The sequence below is a fragment of the Pipra filicauda genome, unplaced genomic scaffold (genome assembly GCF_003945595.2).
Source record: "Pipra filicauda isolate LSUMZ 115617 unplaced genomic scaffold, ASM394559v2 scaffold120_size2142806_pilon, whole genome shotgun sequence".
In the NCBI taxonomy this organism is placed as follows: Eukaryota; Metazoa; Chordata; class Aves; order Passeriformes; family Pipridae; genus Pipra; species Pipra filicauda.
The window spans coordinates 474,283-495,425 of record NW_024103663.1 but is presented as its reverse complement, the minus strand read 5'-3'; the positions used below and the strand labels follow the sequence as shown (position 1 = coordinate 495,425).

Here is a 21,143-nt window from a genome sequence, read left to right as displayed (position 1 = left end):
TGTGGCTGGAGGTCCTGGGTGCTGGGGCAGGACAGTACAAACCTCTGCAGATTTCAATCTCTTTATTAAGAAAAAGGCATATTACAACAATTCCTAAAGTACAGCTCCATACTCTAGTTTCTGATGTTAACACATTTTGAAAAGCACTTGGTTAAAAAGCAAAGTCAACATGAACATCATCCTGGCAAATAATGGTGACATGTAGCAAAATGAACATTCAAATAAAGCAGAGCAGTGTCAAACCTTTGGCATCTGTCCCTCCACGGCGCTCCCCAGCATGAGGCACAGGCATTTATTGTTCTCACTGAGCTTTGCAAACTCAGCCAAGGACAATATTTTTGCTCCAACGAAACTGCAGCTGCTCGGGGAGCAGGTACCATGGGTGCTGCCCTCCTCCTTCCTGTGCCAGAGGCCTCCCCATGGTCCCAGCACAGCTCTGGCCAGGAAGGGGTGATGTCCCCACACTGTGAGGGTTAGACCCTCTGCACAGACTGGGGTGACAGTGACTCTGAAACATACAGATAGTGCTCGTCCCCACAGGGCTGCAGAAAGAGTCTGCTGCTTCAGACATGCAAACATTTTGGGTATTTCCATGGCCCAATGGTCTAAGTCCTGCAATAATTGTAATGACGGGAAAGGGGAGCTTTTTTTGGAAGTCACAAGATCAGGGAAATCTATCAGGAAGAGCCAGGAGGCATCACCACACCCTGTCCAGGGAGGACCAGGCACCACTTGGGTGTGGGTTGGGTGCACCTCTCACACACTGGCAGCTTCGTGCTCCTGTTCCTGCCCAAAGGGGCGAGGGGAGGGAGGGTGAGAGGAAGGGACTGGATGTGGTGGCAGTACCGAGTGTGCCCCTCCAGGTGCTTCTGTCCAGTGGCACCGTCCCTTCATGTGGCTGGGACAGCAGCATCCCTGCAGGGCAGGAGGAGAGGAGACAGAGGCAGAAACAGGGTCCTGAGGAGCAAAGGGCACCTCTGACAGCAAGGGGACACGGCGCTTTGATCTTTGTGCTTTTACAGGCCACAGTGTCTGGCAGCTCCTCCGTGGCCGCTGTGCTCATCGATCCCAGGCTGCTCCTGCTCACCCAGCCGGGCACACTGGCACTCCTGATCTTACCCACAGCATGAGGCAATCCATGGGCATAAGGGAGTTCTCTCTCCTCCTGTTGCATTCCCTGTAGGACTTGGCAGCCAGGCACTGACAGTGCAGGAGAGTGACAAGAACAGGCGTGCACTGAGGCAGCTGCGGCATCAGTACAGTGAGACTGGCTCGTCACGGCTGCTGGGACATGAGGGCTGCTGTTCTAGGAAAAAGGCAGATCATGGGGCTTCACTGGGGCAGCAGGAGCCAGTTCACAAGGCTGCACACAAGGACTCAGAAAGGTTCACCTAAGCCCTGTAAATGGAAGTCCCTTGTCATGCTGCTGATTTACCTTCCCAGTGGGGAGAGCTTGAGGAGAACTTGGGAAGTGCTGGACAGAGCTGCAGTGCTGCTGCTCCTCTGCCTTCTGGGAGCTCGTTTTAGGGAGCTTGTGCATGGAGATGCACTGTGCAGAGCAGAGCACTCCCTGCACACCACCGGCTCCAGCCAGTTCATGCTGTGTCACTACCAGCTTTCCTGGGCACCCGGAGAGACCACCCCTCAGCCCCTCCAGAGCACCCATCAGCTGGGCCCTGAACCCAGCTTCACTTGCCATAAGGCGGTTCACAGAAAGCCTTGGGCTCTGCCTTGGGCAAAGCTTCCCCAAGCAGTGGGGCCTGGCCCCAGTGCAGACAGTCTCTGCACAGAGCCATGCAGCAGTGGGAAGGTTAGGAGGCTAGCGGGGATAGGAAGGATGCAGCCGGAAGCACTTAGATTAGTCCCAGCAAACACATTCAGAAAATATGGCTTTTTAGTTAACAGGGTCAAGAGAGAGAACTTCCTGACTAATCTGTACGGGGCTGAAATAAGTCCAGGGGAGTGCACACCCCTCACCAGAACCGCCTCTGCTGCAGCAAGTGCGGCGGGCACATCTCACCCACCCACCACTCACCCCGCACCTGCCGCAAGGTGCATTTGCAACATCACTTTCTCAGACAGCATTAGGAATAGTAGTAGTAATAATAATAATAATAATAATAATAATAATAATAATAATAATAATAATAATAATGAAAAGAGATTAGCAAACCCAACACATCAAATCCATGAGCCTTGGCAGAGCTGCAGAATAAAAGGGGGAGCAGAGGAGAGGAGCCCGGCTGTTAGTCAGTAGATGGCTCTCAGCACGTGATGGTTTACACACAAGACGTTTAACAACCGAGCGTTATTGCTTTGCTTCCATTTCCAGTCTAATCATTAAACTTTACAAGTCAACATCAAACACTGCCTGTTCCATACAGAGCACGTAGGTGTTGGCGGTTGCACTCCTTGGTCTGTGCTCTCAGGTGTGTGGTGCAGGTCAAAGCTGTGTGCACCCTTTAGATTCTCAAGGAGTCCAGAGCACAGACTAAATGCACCTACAGATGCCTGTTACACCTTACAGGCTAAGGGCTCACTTACAATGTGAGTGGGGGGTGGGTCTGTTAGAGCCCCCAGCACAAGGAGGGGAGGGCAGGCCCTGCCTGTGCTCTGGCAGCTCCTGGGCTTGCAGTATCTCCAGCAGCCTTCTCAGCAAAAAATAGGAACAGTGTCTTTTGGATCTTTTTTTTTTTCATGATCTCTTTGATCATTTTATATAAATACAAAGATTAAAATAATTTATCTCAACATCATTTCTATTACAATCATACAGTGTATTCCCTTCAAAACAAGTGCCTGTATGTGTGTGTGTATATATATATATATATATATGTGTATATATAGTATCTCTAGAGCTATCCTCTCCCCCAGAAAAGCAGCAGTGACTGAAGCAGGTACAGCACGCAGGAGCTGATCCTTCCTGCTCTGAGGCAAATGCACCCAGGGAAAAGCACAGGCCTCACCCTGACAACTCATTTCCAAGCACATTACGTTGGCATGAAGGGGGAACTGGGGTGCTCCCTCTCCATCCCCTTGGGAAACACTCCCCTTGCTGCAGGTGGCTCTGCCTGCCCGGCCGTGGGCTCTGGGGCTCTGGGGCTCCGGGCCTGCCCAGCTGCCCACCCGCACTGGGAGCACTGGGAGGAGGAAGAGGCATTGGGGGACTGGGAATGGGATCAACTCCTTGAGCAAGCTGCTAATTAGTGGTGGAGAGGAAAGGATCCTGCAGCTCAGACAGGGCTGATTCATTTACATACTAGGCACTATGGATGATGATTGTTAGGAAGGTATTTACATAGAAGAAGGATCATACTTCTCCCTCCCCTTTTCAATGCTCAGGTCAGTCATGAACTCCATGATCTCATCAAGGAGTTTGTAATAAAAATGCATCATATTTGTGTCTATCGGGATTGTCTAGGAAGGACGGGAGAAGCAGCTGTGCACACCACAGCTGCAGGAACAGCTGAGCACGCAGGGACACACATTGCCCTCTTTCACCTTAACAGAGAGACAAACCCTCAGCAGAACCTCTCAGAACCTGAGAGAAACAGCAATTTCCAGAGGCCAAGGGCACCTCATGGAAATGGCATCCCTGGAACCACGACGCTGCAGCCCTGGGGCTGCTCCTGCAATGCCTGACAAACCCCTCTTGCTGCCCCTGTGGGTGGGTGACAGCAGGGCCCCCAGCACAGCCGGCTCACCCCAGAGCTGGGGCATGGCAGAGCTTGCCTTAGATCACTGTGCAAAGGGAAACAGGTGGGAAGCATCCCACAGCCTTGCCAGGAGCCAGGCTCTGGGGTGTTCTCTCTTGTGCAACTGCAGCCAGCGCTCATAGCCCAGCGGGGTGTTACCAGTGCCCCCCTGCTGCCCTGCACCCCGCCAGCCCCAGGCAGGCAGCCTGGGCATGCAGTGCTCTGCCAGGGCCTGTGAGTGCCCTGGCCATCTTCTGTGCAGCCTCCTGCAGGGGTGACAGTCTGGGAGGGCCAGTGGCGGCTGGTGGGGGCTCTGTGCTCCTGAGGCAGCAGTTCCAGACATGTCAGGGGCTTCAGAAATTTCCTGCTAGAGCTTTTGTGCCCCAGGAGCTGCACACCTTGGCTGGCCTTCAGCCAGGGCAGCTGCTGCCTGGGTCCTGCAAGGAGGGTCCAGCATGGCTTTGCTGCACTTCTTCCCAAACCCAGGGATGTGTTAGGGACCATGGGAGCAGCTGGGGAGTGCGGGGTCCAAGCCCTCAGGGGTGCCCTGGGGGAGCAAGAGGGGTCTTGCTTTCCAAAGCCTGACTATTCACATCACAGCCAAAGAAAATGTACAAAAGCTGCTAATTTCTGCCCTGCTAGTGCAGCTCACATGCTTCAGGGTTCATTTTTACCAAAGAGCTGGCCTGGGCACTGCTGCTGCAAATCTCATAAAAGCATTTTAATAGAGTATATAAATATTGAACTACAAAAATAGACAGCTCTGACTGTACGGGCACACTGTGGCTGAGCGGGGGCAGGCCAAGCCTCACTAGTCTATGATGGTGATGTCTTTGAAGAGGTTTCAAACCGAACTGGAAGGAAATGGGGTCTGATTGCCCCCTGCAGCTCCCTCCGGCCTGTGCCAGCCGTGGAGGCAGCGAGGGTCCCGGGGGAGGCTGCTGCCCACCACCCAGGCAGGGCACTGGCTGCGGGCAGGGGTCGGGTCCCGGCTGGGTGTCGCTGCCCCAGCACAGCCGGGCCAGCCGGGGCTGGCAGCCCACGTGCTGGGGTGAAACCTGCCCCTTGGATTGCCCCGAGCAGCACAGGCCCTGAGCAGCGAGACCTTTGCCCTGCCTGGCCACCGGAGCCCTCCCCTCCTAGGGGTGTTTCACAACACCCATAGAATGGATTGTAAAGCTGACAGTTTGGTTGGAGACCGGGCAAGGCTGCCCCAGCAGGGTGAAGGCAGCTGCCTATGGCTGCTGTGCTGGGAGGGACGGGAGGTGGTGAGGGAGGACTGGGGGGCTGCTCAGCCCTTGGTGGCAAACCCAGACCTGGCTGTTAGATGTGACTAAGAACCGAAATGCTGGTGCCGAGAGCCCTGTGCAGGGGGCACAGGGAACAGCCCTGCTCCAGCAGCACATGGAGCCCGGCTGTGGCAGGCAAGGAGCCACGGGGGACTGGTGGGACGGGTGCTTCCAGCTCTTGTGCAGCCACCTTGTCTGAGTCCTGTGTGTGAATGTAATGTGGGGGAAATCCGTGTGGAGACACGGTTTGGAGACAGCCAAACTGCTGCACAGGAGAGTGCGGGATGGGACCTGGCTGGCACGGCAGCACTGTCCCTGTGGAAGGGGATCCTTCTGTCACCCACAGGATGGACTGTTGTTCAGCTTCCTGCATCCTGGAGAACCTTCCTGGTGATGTCCTGGGCCCTCTCCAGGCCAGCCCAGTGTCGGTGATGCCCGGGGTTGGAGGCCTGGCTGAGCTCATCCCACTGTGCCAAGCCACACGCTGCACAGCCCCTTGCTGCTGCACACACACCTCCTGGCACCCCTGGCTAGAGAAAACACATCTGGTGCCCACTCTGAGGGCAGCAGCAGCAGGAAGATCTCCTCATTACAAAAATGCTTGCTTGCTTCTTTCTTTTTATTTCTCTTTCTTTCTTTCTTTTCTTTCTTTCTTCTCTCTCTCTCTCTTTCTCTTTTTCTTTCTCTCCTTCTTTCCTTGGAAGCTCTGGACAGGTGCTGGACCATGTCCCCTCCACAGCCCAGGTGGTGGGTGCTCCCCTGTCCCGCAGCTCTGCCGGTGCCACCCTCGGCTCAGACCCTTCGGGCAGAGGAGTCCCGCCGGTGTCCTGTGGGTGGGAGGTGCATGCAGGGCGCCTGCTTTCTGCTGCCCCTTACCCCCCGAGGGGATGGGGGAAAAGAACCTTGGCCGGCGCCCGCCCCGGTGCTGCCAGGCTCAGGCCTTCCCGGCCGGTCGGGCCACGCTGTCCCCTATTCCTGAGCCTATTCCTGGGCCCGGGGGGCACCGTGGGCACCGGCCCCCTGCCTCTTTCCGGGCTCGCCCTTGGCCGACCTGGCCCTGGCCGCCGGGTCCTGCGGGGGCTGCCGGGGCGGCCTCTGCCCCCGGGCGTTGCCGGCCGGGCCGCGGGGCTGGGCCGGGGGCTCGGGGGGCTCCGGGGACAGGCGCTGCGGGGCGCGGGGCCGCGACGTGTAGAGGAAGAGGGCCGGGTCGGGCATGGCATCGTGCTCCTCCGGCACCGGGTCCCTGGGGCGGCCGCCGTCCCCGGGCAGGCGCCGGGCGGGCGCTCTGTGGCCGCGGCGCCGGGGCCTGCCCTCGGCCGGGGGCTGCTCGGGGGGCGGCCGCCCGCCCGCCCGGGGGCCCGGCAGGCGCTGGGCCGTGGCGTGCAGCTGCAGGGACAGGTAGGCGGCCGCCTCCGTCTGCTTCTGCAGCTCCGTGTCGAGGATGGTGACGCGGTGGCTCCGGCGCTTCAGCTCCTCCAGGAACCGGCGCTCCTTGCTGCGGAGGCTGGAGCGCAGCGCAGCCACCAGCGTCTCCTTGTGCTGCAGCTCCTTGCGCAGCTCCAGGTTGTCCTTCTCCTTCTCCTGCAGCTGGGCCTCCATCGCCCGGCACTTCTCCTCCAGCTCTCGGTCCAGGACATCTGCGAGTCAAAGCACAGAGAGGGGTCAGGAGAGGCAGCAGTGGCTCAGTGCACTGCTCCTGCCGGGTGCTCCCAACGTGGATGTGGCTACTGACCACTCCGTGGTACCAGCATGTCCCACCGGTGCCATTGAGGCTGTGCGGGTTCTTCTTGGAGCTGGGGCTCCAAAACTTCCCATGAGCTGCCCGAGCATGGGCTTGCTGCCAGCACAGGCGCAGGAACCCTGTCAGCCCTGAGCCACGGTGCCACTGGCACAGTGCCACGTGTAACACCCAAATGTGGGGTGACAGCAAAGGCAGTTTCAGTGGAGGACGTCATTGCCGTGGAACCTGCCACCTTTACCTTTGAAACCAGAGTTTTAAAATTTCCCTAAGTAACTAGGTTTTCACCCTAAAAGTGACTTTGAGTGTGTGCAGAGGACATGGGGGAATACATGGACTGGGAGAGAAAAGGAAGTGGTTCAGGGAAACCATCAGCTCAACTTTGGCCTCAAACCCTGGGACTCCACAGCCTGGTTAACAAGGATGGAGATGTTAATCCAAGATTACAGAGGAGCTGGGCTGTGCTCAGCAGAGAAGGAGCTGATATGCCAGGAGGGAAGACTGGGCTCTGGGCAACCCCATCCTGGCACAGGATGGCCAGGCAGCCAGGGGGATTTCCACCTGGGGTGGAAGGGCTGAGCTCAGCGGGCAGCAGGAGGGCTGGGCTGGGCTCCTGCCCCCAGCAGCCCCAGCCACCCACTCCAACACCCAACCCTTGGCAGGGCGCTGGCTGGCACCCGCCCACGCTCCCTGGCCTGCCCAGGCCTGCTCCCGTCCTCTGCAATACTCTGCTTTTTACTATACAATTGGCAGTCCCTTACAGCCTCAGCTTCTCAGTGCTGCTGCAGAGGGAAAATGCTTTATAATGAGGTCCCAGGGAGGCAGTTGCAGGCAGTAATTATTCCATGAATGGCATTAGAAAAGCAATCATGGTGCTGCCCCATAAATGTGCCAAAATGATCGTGCTCTTTGTCAGCTCTAAAAGGTTAAAGGACGGGCAGGGACCATGGGTGGGACTCGCTGCGTTGTGGCTGATGACACCCTGATGGCACCTGGTGGGCTTGGGTGCCAGACCCTTCACCATCAGGGAGCCCACTGGTGCAGGCAGGGGCCCCTGTCTCCACAGGAGGGGCTGGGAGAGTAGAATCCCACTGGAGCCAGCCATGGCACTGTGTGAGGGTGCCAAGGGCAAGGACCCCAACAGCCCCAGCGAAAGCGGCCCCCACCCACCCTGGCACAGCCAGCCCTGGTGCTGAGGACACAGCGCAGGCTGGGGCTTAGTGCCAGGGACTGTGCCCAGGCAGCACCAGGGAGGAGTTTCAGCTTTGTCCCTGGGATGGAGGAGGGAGAGGAACCAGGCTGCTCACAGAGCATCCACTGCCAGCTGTGGGGTTCCTGGGTGACACCAGCATTTATTGGGCTACCAGCAGCCTGTGAACTGCATGCTGCCTTCCCAGCCCTGCCCTCAGCCCCTCTGTCCCCTCAGCCAAGGTCCATGTCCCCTCCCTGGGCAGCCCCAATGGGTCCCCTCTGGCCCAGGCTTTTCAGGTGGCCCCCACACCCACACACGCTCCCCCTTACCTCGTGCCCAAAGCTGTGCTCTTACCTTGCTGGCGAGCCTCCAGCTCTTTCATTTCCAGGTCATGGGTGAGCTCTGGAAGAGAAATGGAACAGGACTGAGGAGGGGCATCCCACCCATGCTGCGCTCCCTGTGTCTTCCTCTGCTCCCTGCGGGGCACTGGACATCACTGAGGCTGCAGCGCTGCCTCTGCCGGCCCATGTGGGAGCGTGGCCATCAGGCTGAGCTAAAAATAGACAATTCTGGCAATTTATGTTATTAAGCAGCCTGGTGGCCAAGGCAGCATCCTTGGGTCCTATCCCACAGCGGAGCGGGAGGCTCCATTCCTCTGGCAATGCCTTTCCTTTTTCTAAGAGAGCTGCTAAACCATTTTCAGTGCTTTAAATCAGGGCAAAGAGCAGAGCAATGGACTGAAAATAGATCAAAGTTGCCACCCGAAGCATTTCATAATTTACTGCTCCAGGCCGATCGCTGCCTCTGCGTGTGACGCAAGCGGGACTGCCTCATCCCAGCACAGTGTGCCTGCAGAAGGATGCTGCCCTGCTCCAGTGCAACGTGGAGCTTCCAAATCCCTTCCAAATCCCACCAGCTGCAGCCCCTTCCTGCCTGCTCAGCCCTGACATGCTGCCTGCTCTCTGCCTGCTTTCTGCTTAGTCCTGGGCTACAATACCAGCTCACAAAGGGCAGCTCAGGGACCTTCTGGAGTTCACTTTACTCTGCACACTCTTGCAGACAATCCCTTTTGAATTAATTATCACAGCCCACCCAACCACCAACAGCCCTGAGCAGAGGAGGAGGGGGGCAGCAGCAGCATTCAGCTGTTTGAGGGCTTTTTTTCCCCCTGAAAATGAGTTCAAATGGTTAATCTTTGCCCTACATTTTTCTTTTAATCTGCTTTCATGTTGACTCTAATCCTCATCACTGCCATCCTCCTGAAATGGAACACTTGGCTCAGGCTGCTCTGCCTGTCTGTCTTGGAAAACAAATCTGTAGTGAGAAGGCAGAAGTACCTGAGAACATAATGCAGTTTCTGGAAAGCATTCAGTGCTACTGACTGCCCCAGTGGGAATCAATGGCCATTGTGCTATTTTTCTGAAGCTAAAATAATAAGTTTGGAATCTCAGATATATTCCAAATGAAAACCAAAGCAGTTGCCTATTTCCAAAGACACCGCCCTGCTGAGCAAGTGTAGGGATGACACATATACAGCCCGGGGTCTAAGCTTCTGTGCTGGAGCCATGGGGGCTGGTAGGGACCTGCCCCAGTACTGTCCCCACAACCCCCGAGGGGCAGATTAGAACGAGCTCTGTGGGAGGGAGAGCCCTTCCCACAGGGATGCCTTGGAGAGACCAAGGGAAGAGTGAAAAAGTCAGAAACAACAGTGCCAGAGCAGCAGACGCAGCTCCACAGGGCCCCAGTGAGGAAGAACTGACTGACTGCCTCCACTCTTCTCCTGCAAACAGCCCCCCTAGATAATGGCACTCAAATGTCAGCAAAGTCACCTTGAAACTACCCAGGGGTTGCCCCATCACTCTTGGCAGAACAGGCACTGCAGAACCACACACCTCACCTGTAGGACAGGACCTCTCCAGTCAGACAGGGCTGTCCATGGGTCCCACTGGGAAGGGGAGATCACTCATAACCAATTGTGCAGCGGGCTCATTTCATCCCCTGGGGACAGAACCCTCAGCCTGATTTAGGCAGGAAAACCCCACTGTCTTGCTTGTCTGGAGAGGCCATAGATGAAGCCATTAAAACAATGAAACAAAACAGCAAAAGCTCAGAAAGGGTGGGGAAAATAGCCAGTTTTATCAGTGCAGACATGTCTTTGTTTCCCAGGAATCCGTGAGGACGAGAGGCTGAAAGACAAGGCGTAATTAACTACGGCTGAATTATTGATGAGAGCAGTGGCACAAGCTGGAATGAGTTTGAGTGGTGGCAGGAGGCCGGGCAGCTGTCACTCCTGTGGGGATGGCTAGAGGGGACAGTGACACTGCTGCAGTGGGGCCGTGGGTAGGGGGCCGGCAGCTGTGCACCCCACAGCCACAGCCAGGCAGAGCCCCGAGCCCCGGGCTGCAGTTTGGTGCTTGCCTTCCCTGCATCCTGCCCAGTGCCTGTGTGAGCACCCTGGGGTGCCAGCAGGAGCTTTCCTGCCCAAGGTGCTCTGTGAGCAGGCAGCTCCCACACACTGTGGCCATCCCAACGCTCACCTGCGCAGTGCTTCTGCAAGCGGAGGATCTCCAGGTGCAGGTCATGAAGCAGCTCCATCTGCTCCTTCTTTAGGAAAGCGATGTGCCGCTGCACGCTCTGGATCTGGTGCTCCAGGGACACTGTCTCCATCGTAACCAAATTCACGGTCCAGGCCTGTGGGGAGTGGAGACGGCTGGTGATGGAACGTGCAGCAGCACACAGGGCTTGTGAGCACCAGAGCCCTTGTGAGGGCCAGAGCCTGTGGGTGCAGGGTGGTGCCTGCTCTCCTCTACCCTTTCCACAGGGATGTGGCTATGGGTGAAGCAGCCCTGCTTAGCCAATCCCCAGGGAATGGCCCCAGCCCTCTCATCACCCCGTGCCTGCGGCCAGGTCCCGTCCTGCCTGCTCAGAGACTGCATGGGCAGAAAATGCTGTTGCATGGACCCTGGCATTGCAGCAACCATTTCTGTTCTGAATTTGGCCCAGGGAATATTTTATCATGGAGCAGGATGCATCTGGAACAGGATTGCTCCCCACCATCCCCAGGTGGGAGTTGCACCAGAGACGAGTTTGGCTCTCACTTGACATGCCACACATTAGGCAGCAGCAACTGCAGCAAGGATCCAGCACATGAAAAATACAACATGCTCCGTCTAACCCGATCAGCTCTGTGTGGCGAGAGGAGTCATGTTGTCTTCCAGGAGAAGAAACGTCTTTCCTGGTAATTTGCCTGGCAGACAAGAGCTGCTGATGTCTGAGCTGGGCTGGGGGTCCAGCACCACGTGTCACCAATGGCTTCGGCAAAGCAGCTGCGTGAGCCACCCACCTGTGCTGCTGCACAGAGAGATAAAAATAACCCCCCAAAGAACCCTTAATCCTGGGAAATAACATTTTAGTGGTGTGTGGAATCTGTCCTTGCTCCCCACACCCAGCCCAGGAAGGAGGGAAGCTGCAGCAAAGTAGGGTAACCTGGCAGTGCTGGGTGAGTGGCTGGACTCGGAAGACCTGAGAAGTTTTTCCAACCTAAATGATTCTGTGGGGAGCTTGTGCCACAAGCCTGAGGGACAGTGTGCACCATCCTGTCACTGGGAAGCTGGTTCCATTCCCTCCTTCATCCACATCTGACTCCAGTTGTCTTTCTACAGAAACTCCTGAACCAAGCGAGCACTCTGGCTCACAGTTCCAGCACACCCGGCATGGTGACATAGGGCATTTTGAGATCATTCCTGCAACCAAAATCAAATCAAACTGCATTTAAGCTCAATCCCACAGTAAGCAATCCTGGCAGTGCCCCAAGGTCAAAGCTTTGTTCCTGCCAAAGGCTCTGCAGGTTTTCTCCGTGTTCCTGTATTTGATGAGTTGGGGAGTGTGGGGTGGTTGGAGGCAGCTGCAGCACCCACTTGGCAGGTATAGGAGTAAAAATGATCCAAATTGTGTTCTGCTGGGGTTGTCCCTGCCAGAGGGGTCAGACCCACCTGCGCCAGGGGCTGGGGCTGGCCTGGCCCCTTGGAGGGCTGTATGTCCTGGTGCCAGGGCAAAAATTCTGAGAGTTAACTGGCATCTGCAGGAGCCCAGGGCTGCAAATCACACCACGGATACACCCTCCTGCCAGCCCTGGTTGCGATGGGCTGGGCTCTGGAGCAGCTTCTTGGTGGGAGCTGAGGTACCTCATCTCGAGAAACATCAGAAAGTAGGTTGGCCGAAGCCCGGGGGACACATAGCGCTATTTTCAAGCACTTTGTTCTGTTTAGTTGAAATGTCTTCAGTAGAATTGGCTGCAAATTTTCCATTGAACTTTCCCTTCTCCCTCTAAGTAGGAAATTACTCTTTTTTTTAACCATTGAAAATGTTTTCCTTTAAAAATAAATAGTTGATAAATATCAAGCTCTAAAGGAAGAAAAAAATTGTTTTCGAAGAAAACAAATCTGGAATTGAGATCTATTTATCGTCTCTGACTTGGAAGTTGAAGAGTCCTCATAATTTACCTGTGTATGGGATCAAAAGAAGTCTGTCTCCAAAATTGCTGTGGGAAATCTTTAGTGGTTTGAATCAGCTTTGCCTGTCTGACATGACTTTCACTGTTGCTCTTGAGAAACAGCTCTCAGTCTGTGGCAGGAACATCTGGTGTCTCATGTTGAGGAGAGAGCACCTTGTTTTGTCTAGCCATGAACCTCCCACCAGCACTAAGGGAGGCAGGGGCGGGACACAGGGGCAGACAGGTAGGGATGAGGTTGGATGCCCCTGCTCTGATCCCTGCCTTGCTGCTTACTTCTCTTTTCCAGACTAGTTCTAACTTGCCAAGGCAACTGGTGGTGGAAGCTCTCAAAGTGACCGTGTACTCTGTGGCTTTGAGGAGTTATATATGAGGTTACAACTCTAGAAAACAACATCATTCATAATAAAAGCCATAATAAGTGATAGTCCTCTTTAGCTTGAAGGATACTCTGTGCCCTTGGGCTTCTGAGAGTGGTACATGCATACACACAGAAGGAAAGGAGGCAGCAATCAGCTAAGAGGTGGGGTCTGCCCCTATTCAAAGTTGACACCTACAGCCTGAGCTGGCCCCTGCTCAGCTCTGGATGAACAGCTCTCTCCAGTTTTGGAGACAGACATCCAGGGGGCTTTGATCCATCACTGAGAGCTTTCCAGTAACAGGGTTCCCCTGCTGACCATCTAAGACTTTGAGCACAGGACTGCTGAGCCAGTGCTGGGCTCAGCCCCCTGCATTCCCCACACGGGGTGATAATGGGGGCACAGTCTTGACTGCTGAGCCTTCCTATGGGCCTGCCCCTGCCTCTAAACCACATTTCCCCCCCACTCCTTATCCTTTCACCATGCAACCACAACCTTTGGGACAAGCCCATTGGGAGTCCTGATCTAGCTGGTTGTTTCAAAGCACTGTTGGAAAACCTCAGCGAGATTTGCAATTTCATCCCAATTTATCAAATTCTTATTTCACAAACCAAAATGACTGAAGCAGCCTCTTGAAGTAGATACAATGACTAAATCAGTTGCAAGAGCTGATTTCCTTTGCCCAGGTTGATTTGCTTTGGTTGAGAATTTGCTTCCAGGGCAAAACTCTACCGAAGTCTGTTGATCAATGCAAATCAGAATCCCAAAACTTTGACCAAGAAAAACCCTCCATCTCGATGATGCATCGGAAAGGCAGATGCAGTGTTGCATGTCCATGTACTCCTGCACACACACCATCACAGCAAGGTCCGACCCTTATCCATCTGATCATTATTCCCCATAAATGGCAAAGTAGCTGGGAGTCAGAGGGCACAAATGAGGTTTGCAGGAACAGGTCGATAATTTGTCCTGCTGTGCTTGCCAGCAACCCCCTCTCCATCACATTAAAACATATACAGGAATAAACACTGATACATGTTAGAAATACATAGTGCTTAGTATTTACAGCTCAAAGAATACAAAGAAAAACTTAGCAGCAATGCCATGAAGCCAGTGTATCTTTAATGTAGGGAAATCAGACAGCAGGAAGCTCAGAAACTTGCAGAAGGTCACAGAGGCAGTGGCAATGCCAGGAATAGAAACCAGAGGTGAAATCCCGGCCTTGGAAAAGTCAGTGGGAAACCTTCCCTGATCTCAGCAGAGACAGAATTACACTCGGAGCGCTGTTTGCTATTCATTATCTGTCAGTATCTATTTACAGATAAAATCAATACAGACGTTGATTATAAATTATTGTGTTTTCTCTCAATTCTCTGAGCGCAGCTGCCTGAGGAACAGCCCCAGCGAGGCTTGTCAGGGGGCTGCGGATGCTGAAGGCAAGGCCGTGCTTTCTCCTCCCGTCTCCGGGGGAATTCGCTATGGATCGAGCTCTGCGCCGGGAGCCGAACCGGGCCCGTCACCGCCGCTCGGGGCCAATCCTCCCCCCCGGGGCTCCCGCGGTGCCGCCCGCCCGCCGCGGTCTGGCCGCGGCGCTGCCGGTGCCGGCGCTGAGCCCGGCGGGGCTCGGGGGACAGCGGGGACAGCCCGCCGCCGGGGCGGGCACCGGGAGAAGCAACTTCTAGAACCGGCACGGCGGGGCTGCGGGAACTTCTGCGGGGCCGCCCCCGCAGCCCGGGGACCCCGCCCGCTCCGCAGCCCGGCCCCGCGCCCCCAGCCCGGCCCCGCGCCCCCGGCCCCGCGCCCGGTCCTTACCTGGGGGGAGCGGCGGGGCCCGGCGGGGCGCCCGCTGGGCGTCATGGGGCGCCGGGGCCGGGGCCGGGGCCGGGGCCGCGGCGGCTCCCGCGCTGCCCGCGCTGCCTGCGGCGGCCCCGCCTCGCCCGGCCCGGCCCCGCCGCCCGTAAACAGGCGGCAACGTGACCGGAACTGGGGAGCTCCGCCGGGGCGGGCGGCGGCGGGCACCGGGGAGAGACCCCCGCGCCGGGGACACTGCCCCGCACCCGGGCCGGGGGAGCCGCTGGAGGGGGAGCCGCATCGGGAACGGGGCGCCGCTCCCCGGGACCCTCGGGCCCCGCTCCCGCTTCTCAGGACCTTCGGTGGGGCTGGGTCCCGCTCCCCGGGACTCTCGGGACTCTGCTCTCCGGGACCTCTGGTGAGGCTGGGCTGCTCTCCCGGGGACCCTCCTGTCTCCGCTCCCGCTCCCCGGGGACCCTTGTCCCCGCTCCCCGCCGCTGTCCGCAGTGCTGAAGCCGCGCCGGGTCCCGCGGCCGCCGCCCGCCCAGCCCCGGGCGCGGGGACCCCCCGAGCAGCCCCAGGGGGGCAGAGCGGGGGGCTCGGGGTCTGCGGGGGAGGCAGCGGCGGTGTGTCCCTGGGGGGGCTGCGGTGTTACCGCCACTCGGGGGGATGTGAGTCGAATGTGGGCCGGTACCGCCCGCAGCCAGGAAACCAGTGGGCTGAACCAGCAAAGCTGCGGTCATAGAGATAGCGCAAAAACGTTGTTTACTCATGTGGTAACTGATTCTTCACGCCTTTTGTTTGCAGTGCCCAGACCAGCTGGGGCTCCACATTCAAAGATGACTCAATCCTCTGCGCCTCTGCTCTGGCGGGGGAGCTGGGATGCGGTGGCCTGTTCCATCCGCACGGCAGTGACGGTGCAGGGAAATGGTAGCGTCCTCCCCGTCAGCTGACAGTCTGCTGATCCCCGTTCCCTTAAACCCAAATCTGCCACAGGGAGTGCAGTGTTCCTGCTCTGATGCTCAGCTGGGTTGTGCTGCCATCCTCACATTAAAACTACTTCAATTCTGCTTATACCAGCGCACAACCACCACACGGAGGAGTTGTAGGGCAGCCCACGGGGTATGGTCTGTGGTATGATTCTACTATCCCACATCCTTTCCTTCCCTTGGGTGCTTCCAGGCTCTGAGGGTCTACACATGCACACACAGGTTGCTGATTTGTAATGAGTTATTCAGACAGATCTGCTTGCAGCTTCAGCAGCAGCACAACTGCCAGCACAACTGAGAGCTTCAGGGCTTCAGGGCTTCCCAGTGCTCACCCAGTCATGCCAACTCCTGTGTGGGTCTCCTCTCAACTTGTTTTCTCTGAAAAATGAATTCTTCTTGCAACAACAAGTTGTTAAGAGGTGGCAGATGCCTGTGTGAAGAAGAGTGCAGCCTTTCTTGTTCAGAGAAGTGCTGTCTCATTAGGAGCCCCTCTCACCCATTTGTGACCATCAGGTCAATGCTTGCCAAGGTGTCACTTGTCCCTCTCAGGGCAGGTGCCATGCTTAGGGGGTGTGGGTGTTTTTAATGTCGCATTGTGTCTTCCCCTAACTTGTGTGCTAACTTGAGTAGCAGTGAGCTACAGTTGGGAGGAGGGGAGAGGGGATATCTGAGTGCATCATGTTTCACGAAGTTTGAAAAATTTTCATTGATTTTCCACTGGATAAAACAGTCAAGGTCAGGCACTCAGGGATGGAGAGCTGCTCTGTAAATGAGGTCATCGCTCCAGGATGCAGCCTGCCACGCCGGATGGCAGCAGAGCGCCACGCATCCTCTGCACCCAGCATGGCACAGGATAATTCCATCACCAGTTCCACAGTGAACTGGTTTCACTGGCAGCTTTTTTGAGCAGGACCTGGCAGTCCCTTTGCTGATGCCTCCAGCCACCATGATGTCCTGCACTGCAGTTACGCTGTGACCCTTCCCCACTCCTCCCTTGCTCCAAGAGAAGGGAGCTGCTTCTTGAACAGATCTGAGGTTGTTTGTGATAACATAATGAGGCAAAAATGGCAGGAATGCCATTTCAGGAGGAACTGCGGGGTCCCTGCTTTCAGCCCAGATGCGTGACTGAGCTCTGGAGGCTGTTGGGCAGAGCCAGTCAGCTCTCTGTCCATTGTACACCAGCTGGGAGACATCTCACTGCCATGTGCCTCAGTGAGGGCGCTGACAGCCCCAGCGCACGGTGACCCCGGCGTTCAGCGGTGTGGCAATGTGGGCAGCAGACATGGGGGGACCCACTGTGCACCTCGGCCCCGGGTTCTGCTGCAGCGACGTGGTTTGTCCCCTGGAGCGAGACTGGTGGAGACTGAGGGGATGCAGGATGAGAGGATGTGGGGATGCGGGATGTGGCATGCAGGGATGTGAGGATGCGGGGATGAGTGGATGAGGGATGCGAGATGCGGGATGTGTGGATGAGGGATGCGGGATGTGGGGATGAGTGGATGAGGGATGCGGGATGCGGGATGCGGAATGTGTGGATGAGGGATGCGGGATGTGGGGATGAGTGGATGAGGGATGCGGGATGCGGGATGCGGGATGTGTGGATGAGGGGTGCGGGATGCGAGTGCTGCGGGTGGGGCTGCGGGCGGCAGCTCTGCCGAGAGGGATTGGGCTCGGCCGTTGCTCCGAGCCGGCACTGACCTCTAGTGGTACCGGCACCGGCGGCGGCGGCACCGGCGGCGGCGGCACCGGCGCAGGCAGCGGTACCGACAGCGGTAAGGACAGCGGTACAGACAGCGGTACCGACAGCGGTAAGGACAGCGGTACCGACAGCGGTGCTAGCACCGGCACCAGCACGGGCAGTGCCCGTGTGGCCCTGTCGGTGTGGGTGGCACTGGAGCACGGTCCTGTCGGGCTGCAGCCCCGGTGCTGCCGGGGCTTCCTCCTGCGGCCGAGCTGACAGCCCGCAGCCGGTGCTGGGCAGGCGGGAGGGTGGCTGCGGGAGGGCCAGGGCGGGGGTCGCGGCCGCGCTGCCCTGCGGGGTGAGGTGTGCCGTGCACCGCGGGTGAGGTGTGCCGTGCACCCCGGGTGAGGTGTGCCGTGCACCCCGGGTGAGGTGTGCTGTGCACCCCGGGTGAGGTGTGCCGTGCACCGCGGGTAGGTGTACTGTGCACCGCGGCCTCCCTCTGCCCTCAGAGGCCTCTGAGTCTCGCTCCGACACTGAGGTCTGGTTGATCCCGTCTTAGCCGAGATACCTGTCCCGGGAGGGCAGGTGAGGACGGCAGGGATCCTACACGGCGCCGCAGTCAGTGGGCAGAGACAGCCCCGGGCAGCACCTGGGGCTGCTCCTGCTCACGCATCCCTCCTTCCTGGGCTGCTGGAGGAGCTGAGGGATGGAGCTTCTGCCTGCGAGTCTGGATGTGGCCAAGGTCCTGCACTGGGTGAGCACAGATCCCCTCGGCGGTGACTGGTTCCTGGACCAAACAGCTGATTCCCAACAGGAATCATCCTGTGTGCACTGGAGTTAAGCCTGAATCCTGCAGCCTTGTATGGACTGTGGCTGACTATGGGAGTGCTTTGAGACCAGAGCTTCCCCCTCTCTACCCCGGAGTTAATTATTAGGGGGATTTTTGCATTTAATTTAAAAATGAGTTTAACTTCGCCTCAAATACTATTTTTCAGCCTAATTGAAACATAGTGTGTGTGTCTTCTAATTGCTTTGAAGAACCTAATAAGCGGCTCCGTAAAATCTAAAGGCTAAAAGCTGGAGGGTTTTAATAAATTTAACATTAGCTTAACATCTCCACGGGGACTGTAAAATATCTACTCATAAGGATATTTGCTTGAGCTAAGCCATGCAATTTATCCCTGCAGGTTAGCATGTATGTGATATGCGAACACTCCAATTTTTTATTTTTCTCATTATTTTAGAACTTTTTTTCCAATTTTTCAAATATTTTAAAATAAAAGTTGTTTTTACTTTTAAATCTCTGAGGTCTGCAAAGATCTTTGTGCTGAAGCAGAGGTGGGTCAGCTCCTGGGCTCCAGAGGCAGGAGGGTGTTTCAACTTCCTCTCCTTCCTCCCCCCTGTCCCATCACTGCTCCCCTGCCCATGACCTCCTGAAGTGGGGTACAGGGGCTAGAGAGAGAAGCCAAGGCTGGGGTGAGGGTCAGTGAAGGGTCATCCATGGCTCTACCCTGCTGGGGGGCAACGCAAGTGGTTGGAGTAGTGAGACCCCCTCAGTCATTCCCCCCTGCACACACATTCCTCTGTGTGTGCAAACGTGAGGCCCAGCACAGCTCTGGGGCTCTGCAGAGCAGGGCCTTGCCAAGCAGTGAGCCCTGTGCTGCCTGGTCACCAAATATGATATACCAGTGATTTCTTGGCTACCATTTCAGCTGACACACCCAGCTGAGGGCCGAGGTGCTGTGCCCCTGTGCTGTGCCAGCTGCCCATGCAGTGGGTGGACGTGGTCTGTCTGGGCAGGCTGTTCCCTCCAGCCTGGAGCCTGTAACTCATGGGAGGTGAGAGCCCCTCTGGAGGGCAGGTCACTGCCCAGATTCGGAAGACCCCCATCTGATTCCTTTTCTGTGGCCCAGGCAAGGCACAGCCTCTCCAGCTGGCACAGCAAAGCACCCTCTGCTGCCCAGCTGCGAGGAGGCACCAGTGCTCTTCAGATTCGTTTGGACTCAACAACAGCAGGACTCCAGAATTACCAATAATAGGTATTTATTTGAGTAATTAATGCCATTTGGTTTAAATGAAGTTGTTGGATTATGGATCCTGGGTTTGCTGAGCTGTGAATTAAGTTCTCAAAGACCAGAAAAGTGAGGATTTAGTGGCAGAACACCACTTTTGAGAAACAGCTTTCAGTGTTATTTGAAGCTCCTTGAAGGAACATTGTGCTCCTGATTTACTTCTTGAGCCCCCCGCAGCACCCAGGGGCTCCCAGGGGGAACCTCTGGCTCAGAGCTCCTTCTAATCTATGAGAGAATGGTTCTGCCAAGTGATTTGGGTGGGTACTCTCACGGCGAGCAAGAACTGTGACAGAACCAGGGGTGGGGTCCAGCCCCCAGATTGTGCAGGTGTGGCCCGCACTCACCCCTGTGCACTGGTTGTGAGGGGTGGAGTGAGTGGGGGGTTTGGGGAGGGCTGGGCTGGCAGGGGCTCGTTTCAGGGTTTCTTTACCCCGGTGGCTGTTCCCGAGGTCCTTTGGGATGCTCGGCGCAGACTTGCTCTAAGCATCTGAAAGGCTGGAAAACGAATGTTTCCCTGGAGCCCCGGATGGGATCCAGCTGGTCGGTGGGAGACTCCGGGGTCCGCAGAGGGGTACCGGGGGCGTTGTGTGCCCCTCCCACCCCCGCAGCCCTCCCGGCCGTCCGTCGGGGCTGCCCCGGTGGGGGACATTGCATAACGCTTTACATAACCGGGCAGCGAGGGGCGGCCCCCCCGCACCTGCCCGGGGCCGAGGGGCCCCCCCGTCCCGGGTCCCCCCGGGCGCCGGAGGGGGCGGGAGCGCAGGAGCCGCCGCAGCCGCTCAGCCCCGGGGACGGTGCTGAGGAGCCGCCGCCGGCTCCGAGCGGGGTCTGCAGGTTCCCCCCGCCCGGCGGGACCCCCGGGATGGCCTCTGGCAAAGCGGCAGGAGAGCGGCGGTGGGAGCTGGTGCGCTGGTGAGTGCGGCAGGGGGCCCGGCAGACTCGGAAGGGGGAGAGCGGGAGGGGCTCAGTTCGTGAGGGGGTTTGGGCTTTAGCGTGGGGGGCGCTCCCAGCCCACGGTACGGGAGAGGAGAGGAGCCCTCGCGGGGGAGCCCCGAGTGGGGTCGGAGGAACACGGGAGCTCGCCCCGGATCGCGGGCGCTGCAAGGGGCGCCGCGTGGTCCCGGCTGTCGGGGGGTGTCCCGGTGCGGGGGTTCCCGGCGGGGCGGCTGCTCCAGCTGGGGGGGACACGCTGGCGTGCAGGGAGAGGGCGGATCTGTGCTTGGAGGGGGATTGCTGGCATTTGGGTTCCTGTAGAGGCAGAAGAGTCGGATCCCAAAGACTTCCTGCACCCGGAAAGGTCCCTGCCCGCGTAGAAGGAAGCGTGGGAGCGGCAGCGTGCCGGGGATGCCGGGGTCCCCCCACCCGGGGGGAGTCCCCGGGACACGCGTGGGGTGCTGGGGCTGCTCTGAGCTCTGGCGTGCAGGGATGGGGCTGGGAACAGGGCGCTGGCCGTGCCCGGAGCAACCGGGACGGGCTGACATTGGGAACAAGCTTTCTCTGTGTTCTTTTATGTTGAATTGTGCAGTTTGTGACGTCCGAAGCTTGTGACTTTTGAGCAGGGCGCTGCGGCGATGCCAAGCTGTGGCTGGGTGACTCCGCGGGGACACTGATGGAAGCTCCGGGATGGGGCCCAGGCTGGTCCCGGCAGCTCCGGGGCGGGATCAGAGCCTGAGCCAGGCCGGGGCTGGGTACCGGAGCCCCAGCTATGGGTGGGAGCCCCGCAATCCCGGGCGAGTAGCCAGAGTGGGAGTCACTGAAACTTTTTTGTTTTTTTCCTCTCCCTTCCCCCCCCCCCCCCCCCCCTTCCTTGCAGACAAGGACACT

The 21,143-nt window shown here is 57.5% G+C and overlaps 2 protein-coding genes and 1 long non-coding RNA gene across 4 annotated transcripts in view; 2 read left to right on the top strand and 1 right to left on the bottom strand.

Annotated features, from left to right (window-relative positions):
• Window positions 1-45: 45 nt before the first annotated feature.
• On the bottom strand, window positions 46-14,656 carry CCDC92B (coiled-coil domain containing 92B). The gene is made up of 4 exons (XM_027751680.2): window positions 14,596-14,656; window positions 10,452-10,605; window positions 8,269-8,316; window positions 46-6,621 (listed from the first exon to the last, which is right to left on the bottom strand). Exons 1-4 carry the CDS (start codon window positions 14,638-14,640, stop codon window positions 5,966-5,968), a joined length of 903 nt encoding a protein of 300 aa, XP_027607481.1. The 5' UTR covers window positions 14,641-14,656; the 3' UTR covers window positions 46-5,965.
• A 110-nt stretch (window positions 14,657-14,766) lies between these two features.
• On the top strand, window positions 14,767-15,669 carry LOC120324423. Its single transcript, XR_005565724.1, has 2 exons — window positions 14,767-14,992; window positions 15,382-15,669. It is a non-coding gene; the product is annotated as an uncharacterized LOC120324423 (long non-coding RNA).
• Window positions 15,670-20,131: 4,462 nt separating this feature from the next.
• RAP1GAP2 (RAP1 GTPase activating protein 2) overlaps window positions 20,132-21,143 on the top strand; it is a 56,077-nt gene continuing 55,065 nt past the window's right edge. The window contains exon 1 of one of the 2 annotated variants that reach the window (XM_027751626.2): window positions 20,132-20,231. In XM_027751626.2, the coding sequence (XP_027607427.2) occupies window positions 20,182-20,231 (50 nt within the window). In that variant the 5' untranslated portion in view covers window positions 20,132-20,181. The remainder of the gene's footprint in view (window positions 20,232-21,143) is intronic. The other variant, XM_027751629.2, reaches the window with a different exon arrangement.

Coding starts and splice junctions, on each gene's coding strand:
- CCDC92B (XM_027751680.2), bottom strand. CDS start 14,640: ATGACGCCCAGCGGGCGCCCCGCCGGGCCCCGCCGCTCCCCCCAG. Junction 8,317..10,451: donor CTTGCAGAAGCACTGCGCAG/GTGAGCGTTGGG, acceptor TTTCTCTTCCAG/AGCTCACCCATGACCTGGAA. Junction 6,622..8,268: donor GCTGGAGGCTCGCCAGCAAG/GTAAGAGCACAG, acceptor TTTGACTCGCAG/ATGTCCTGGACCGAGAGCTG.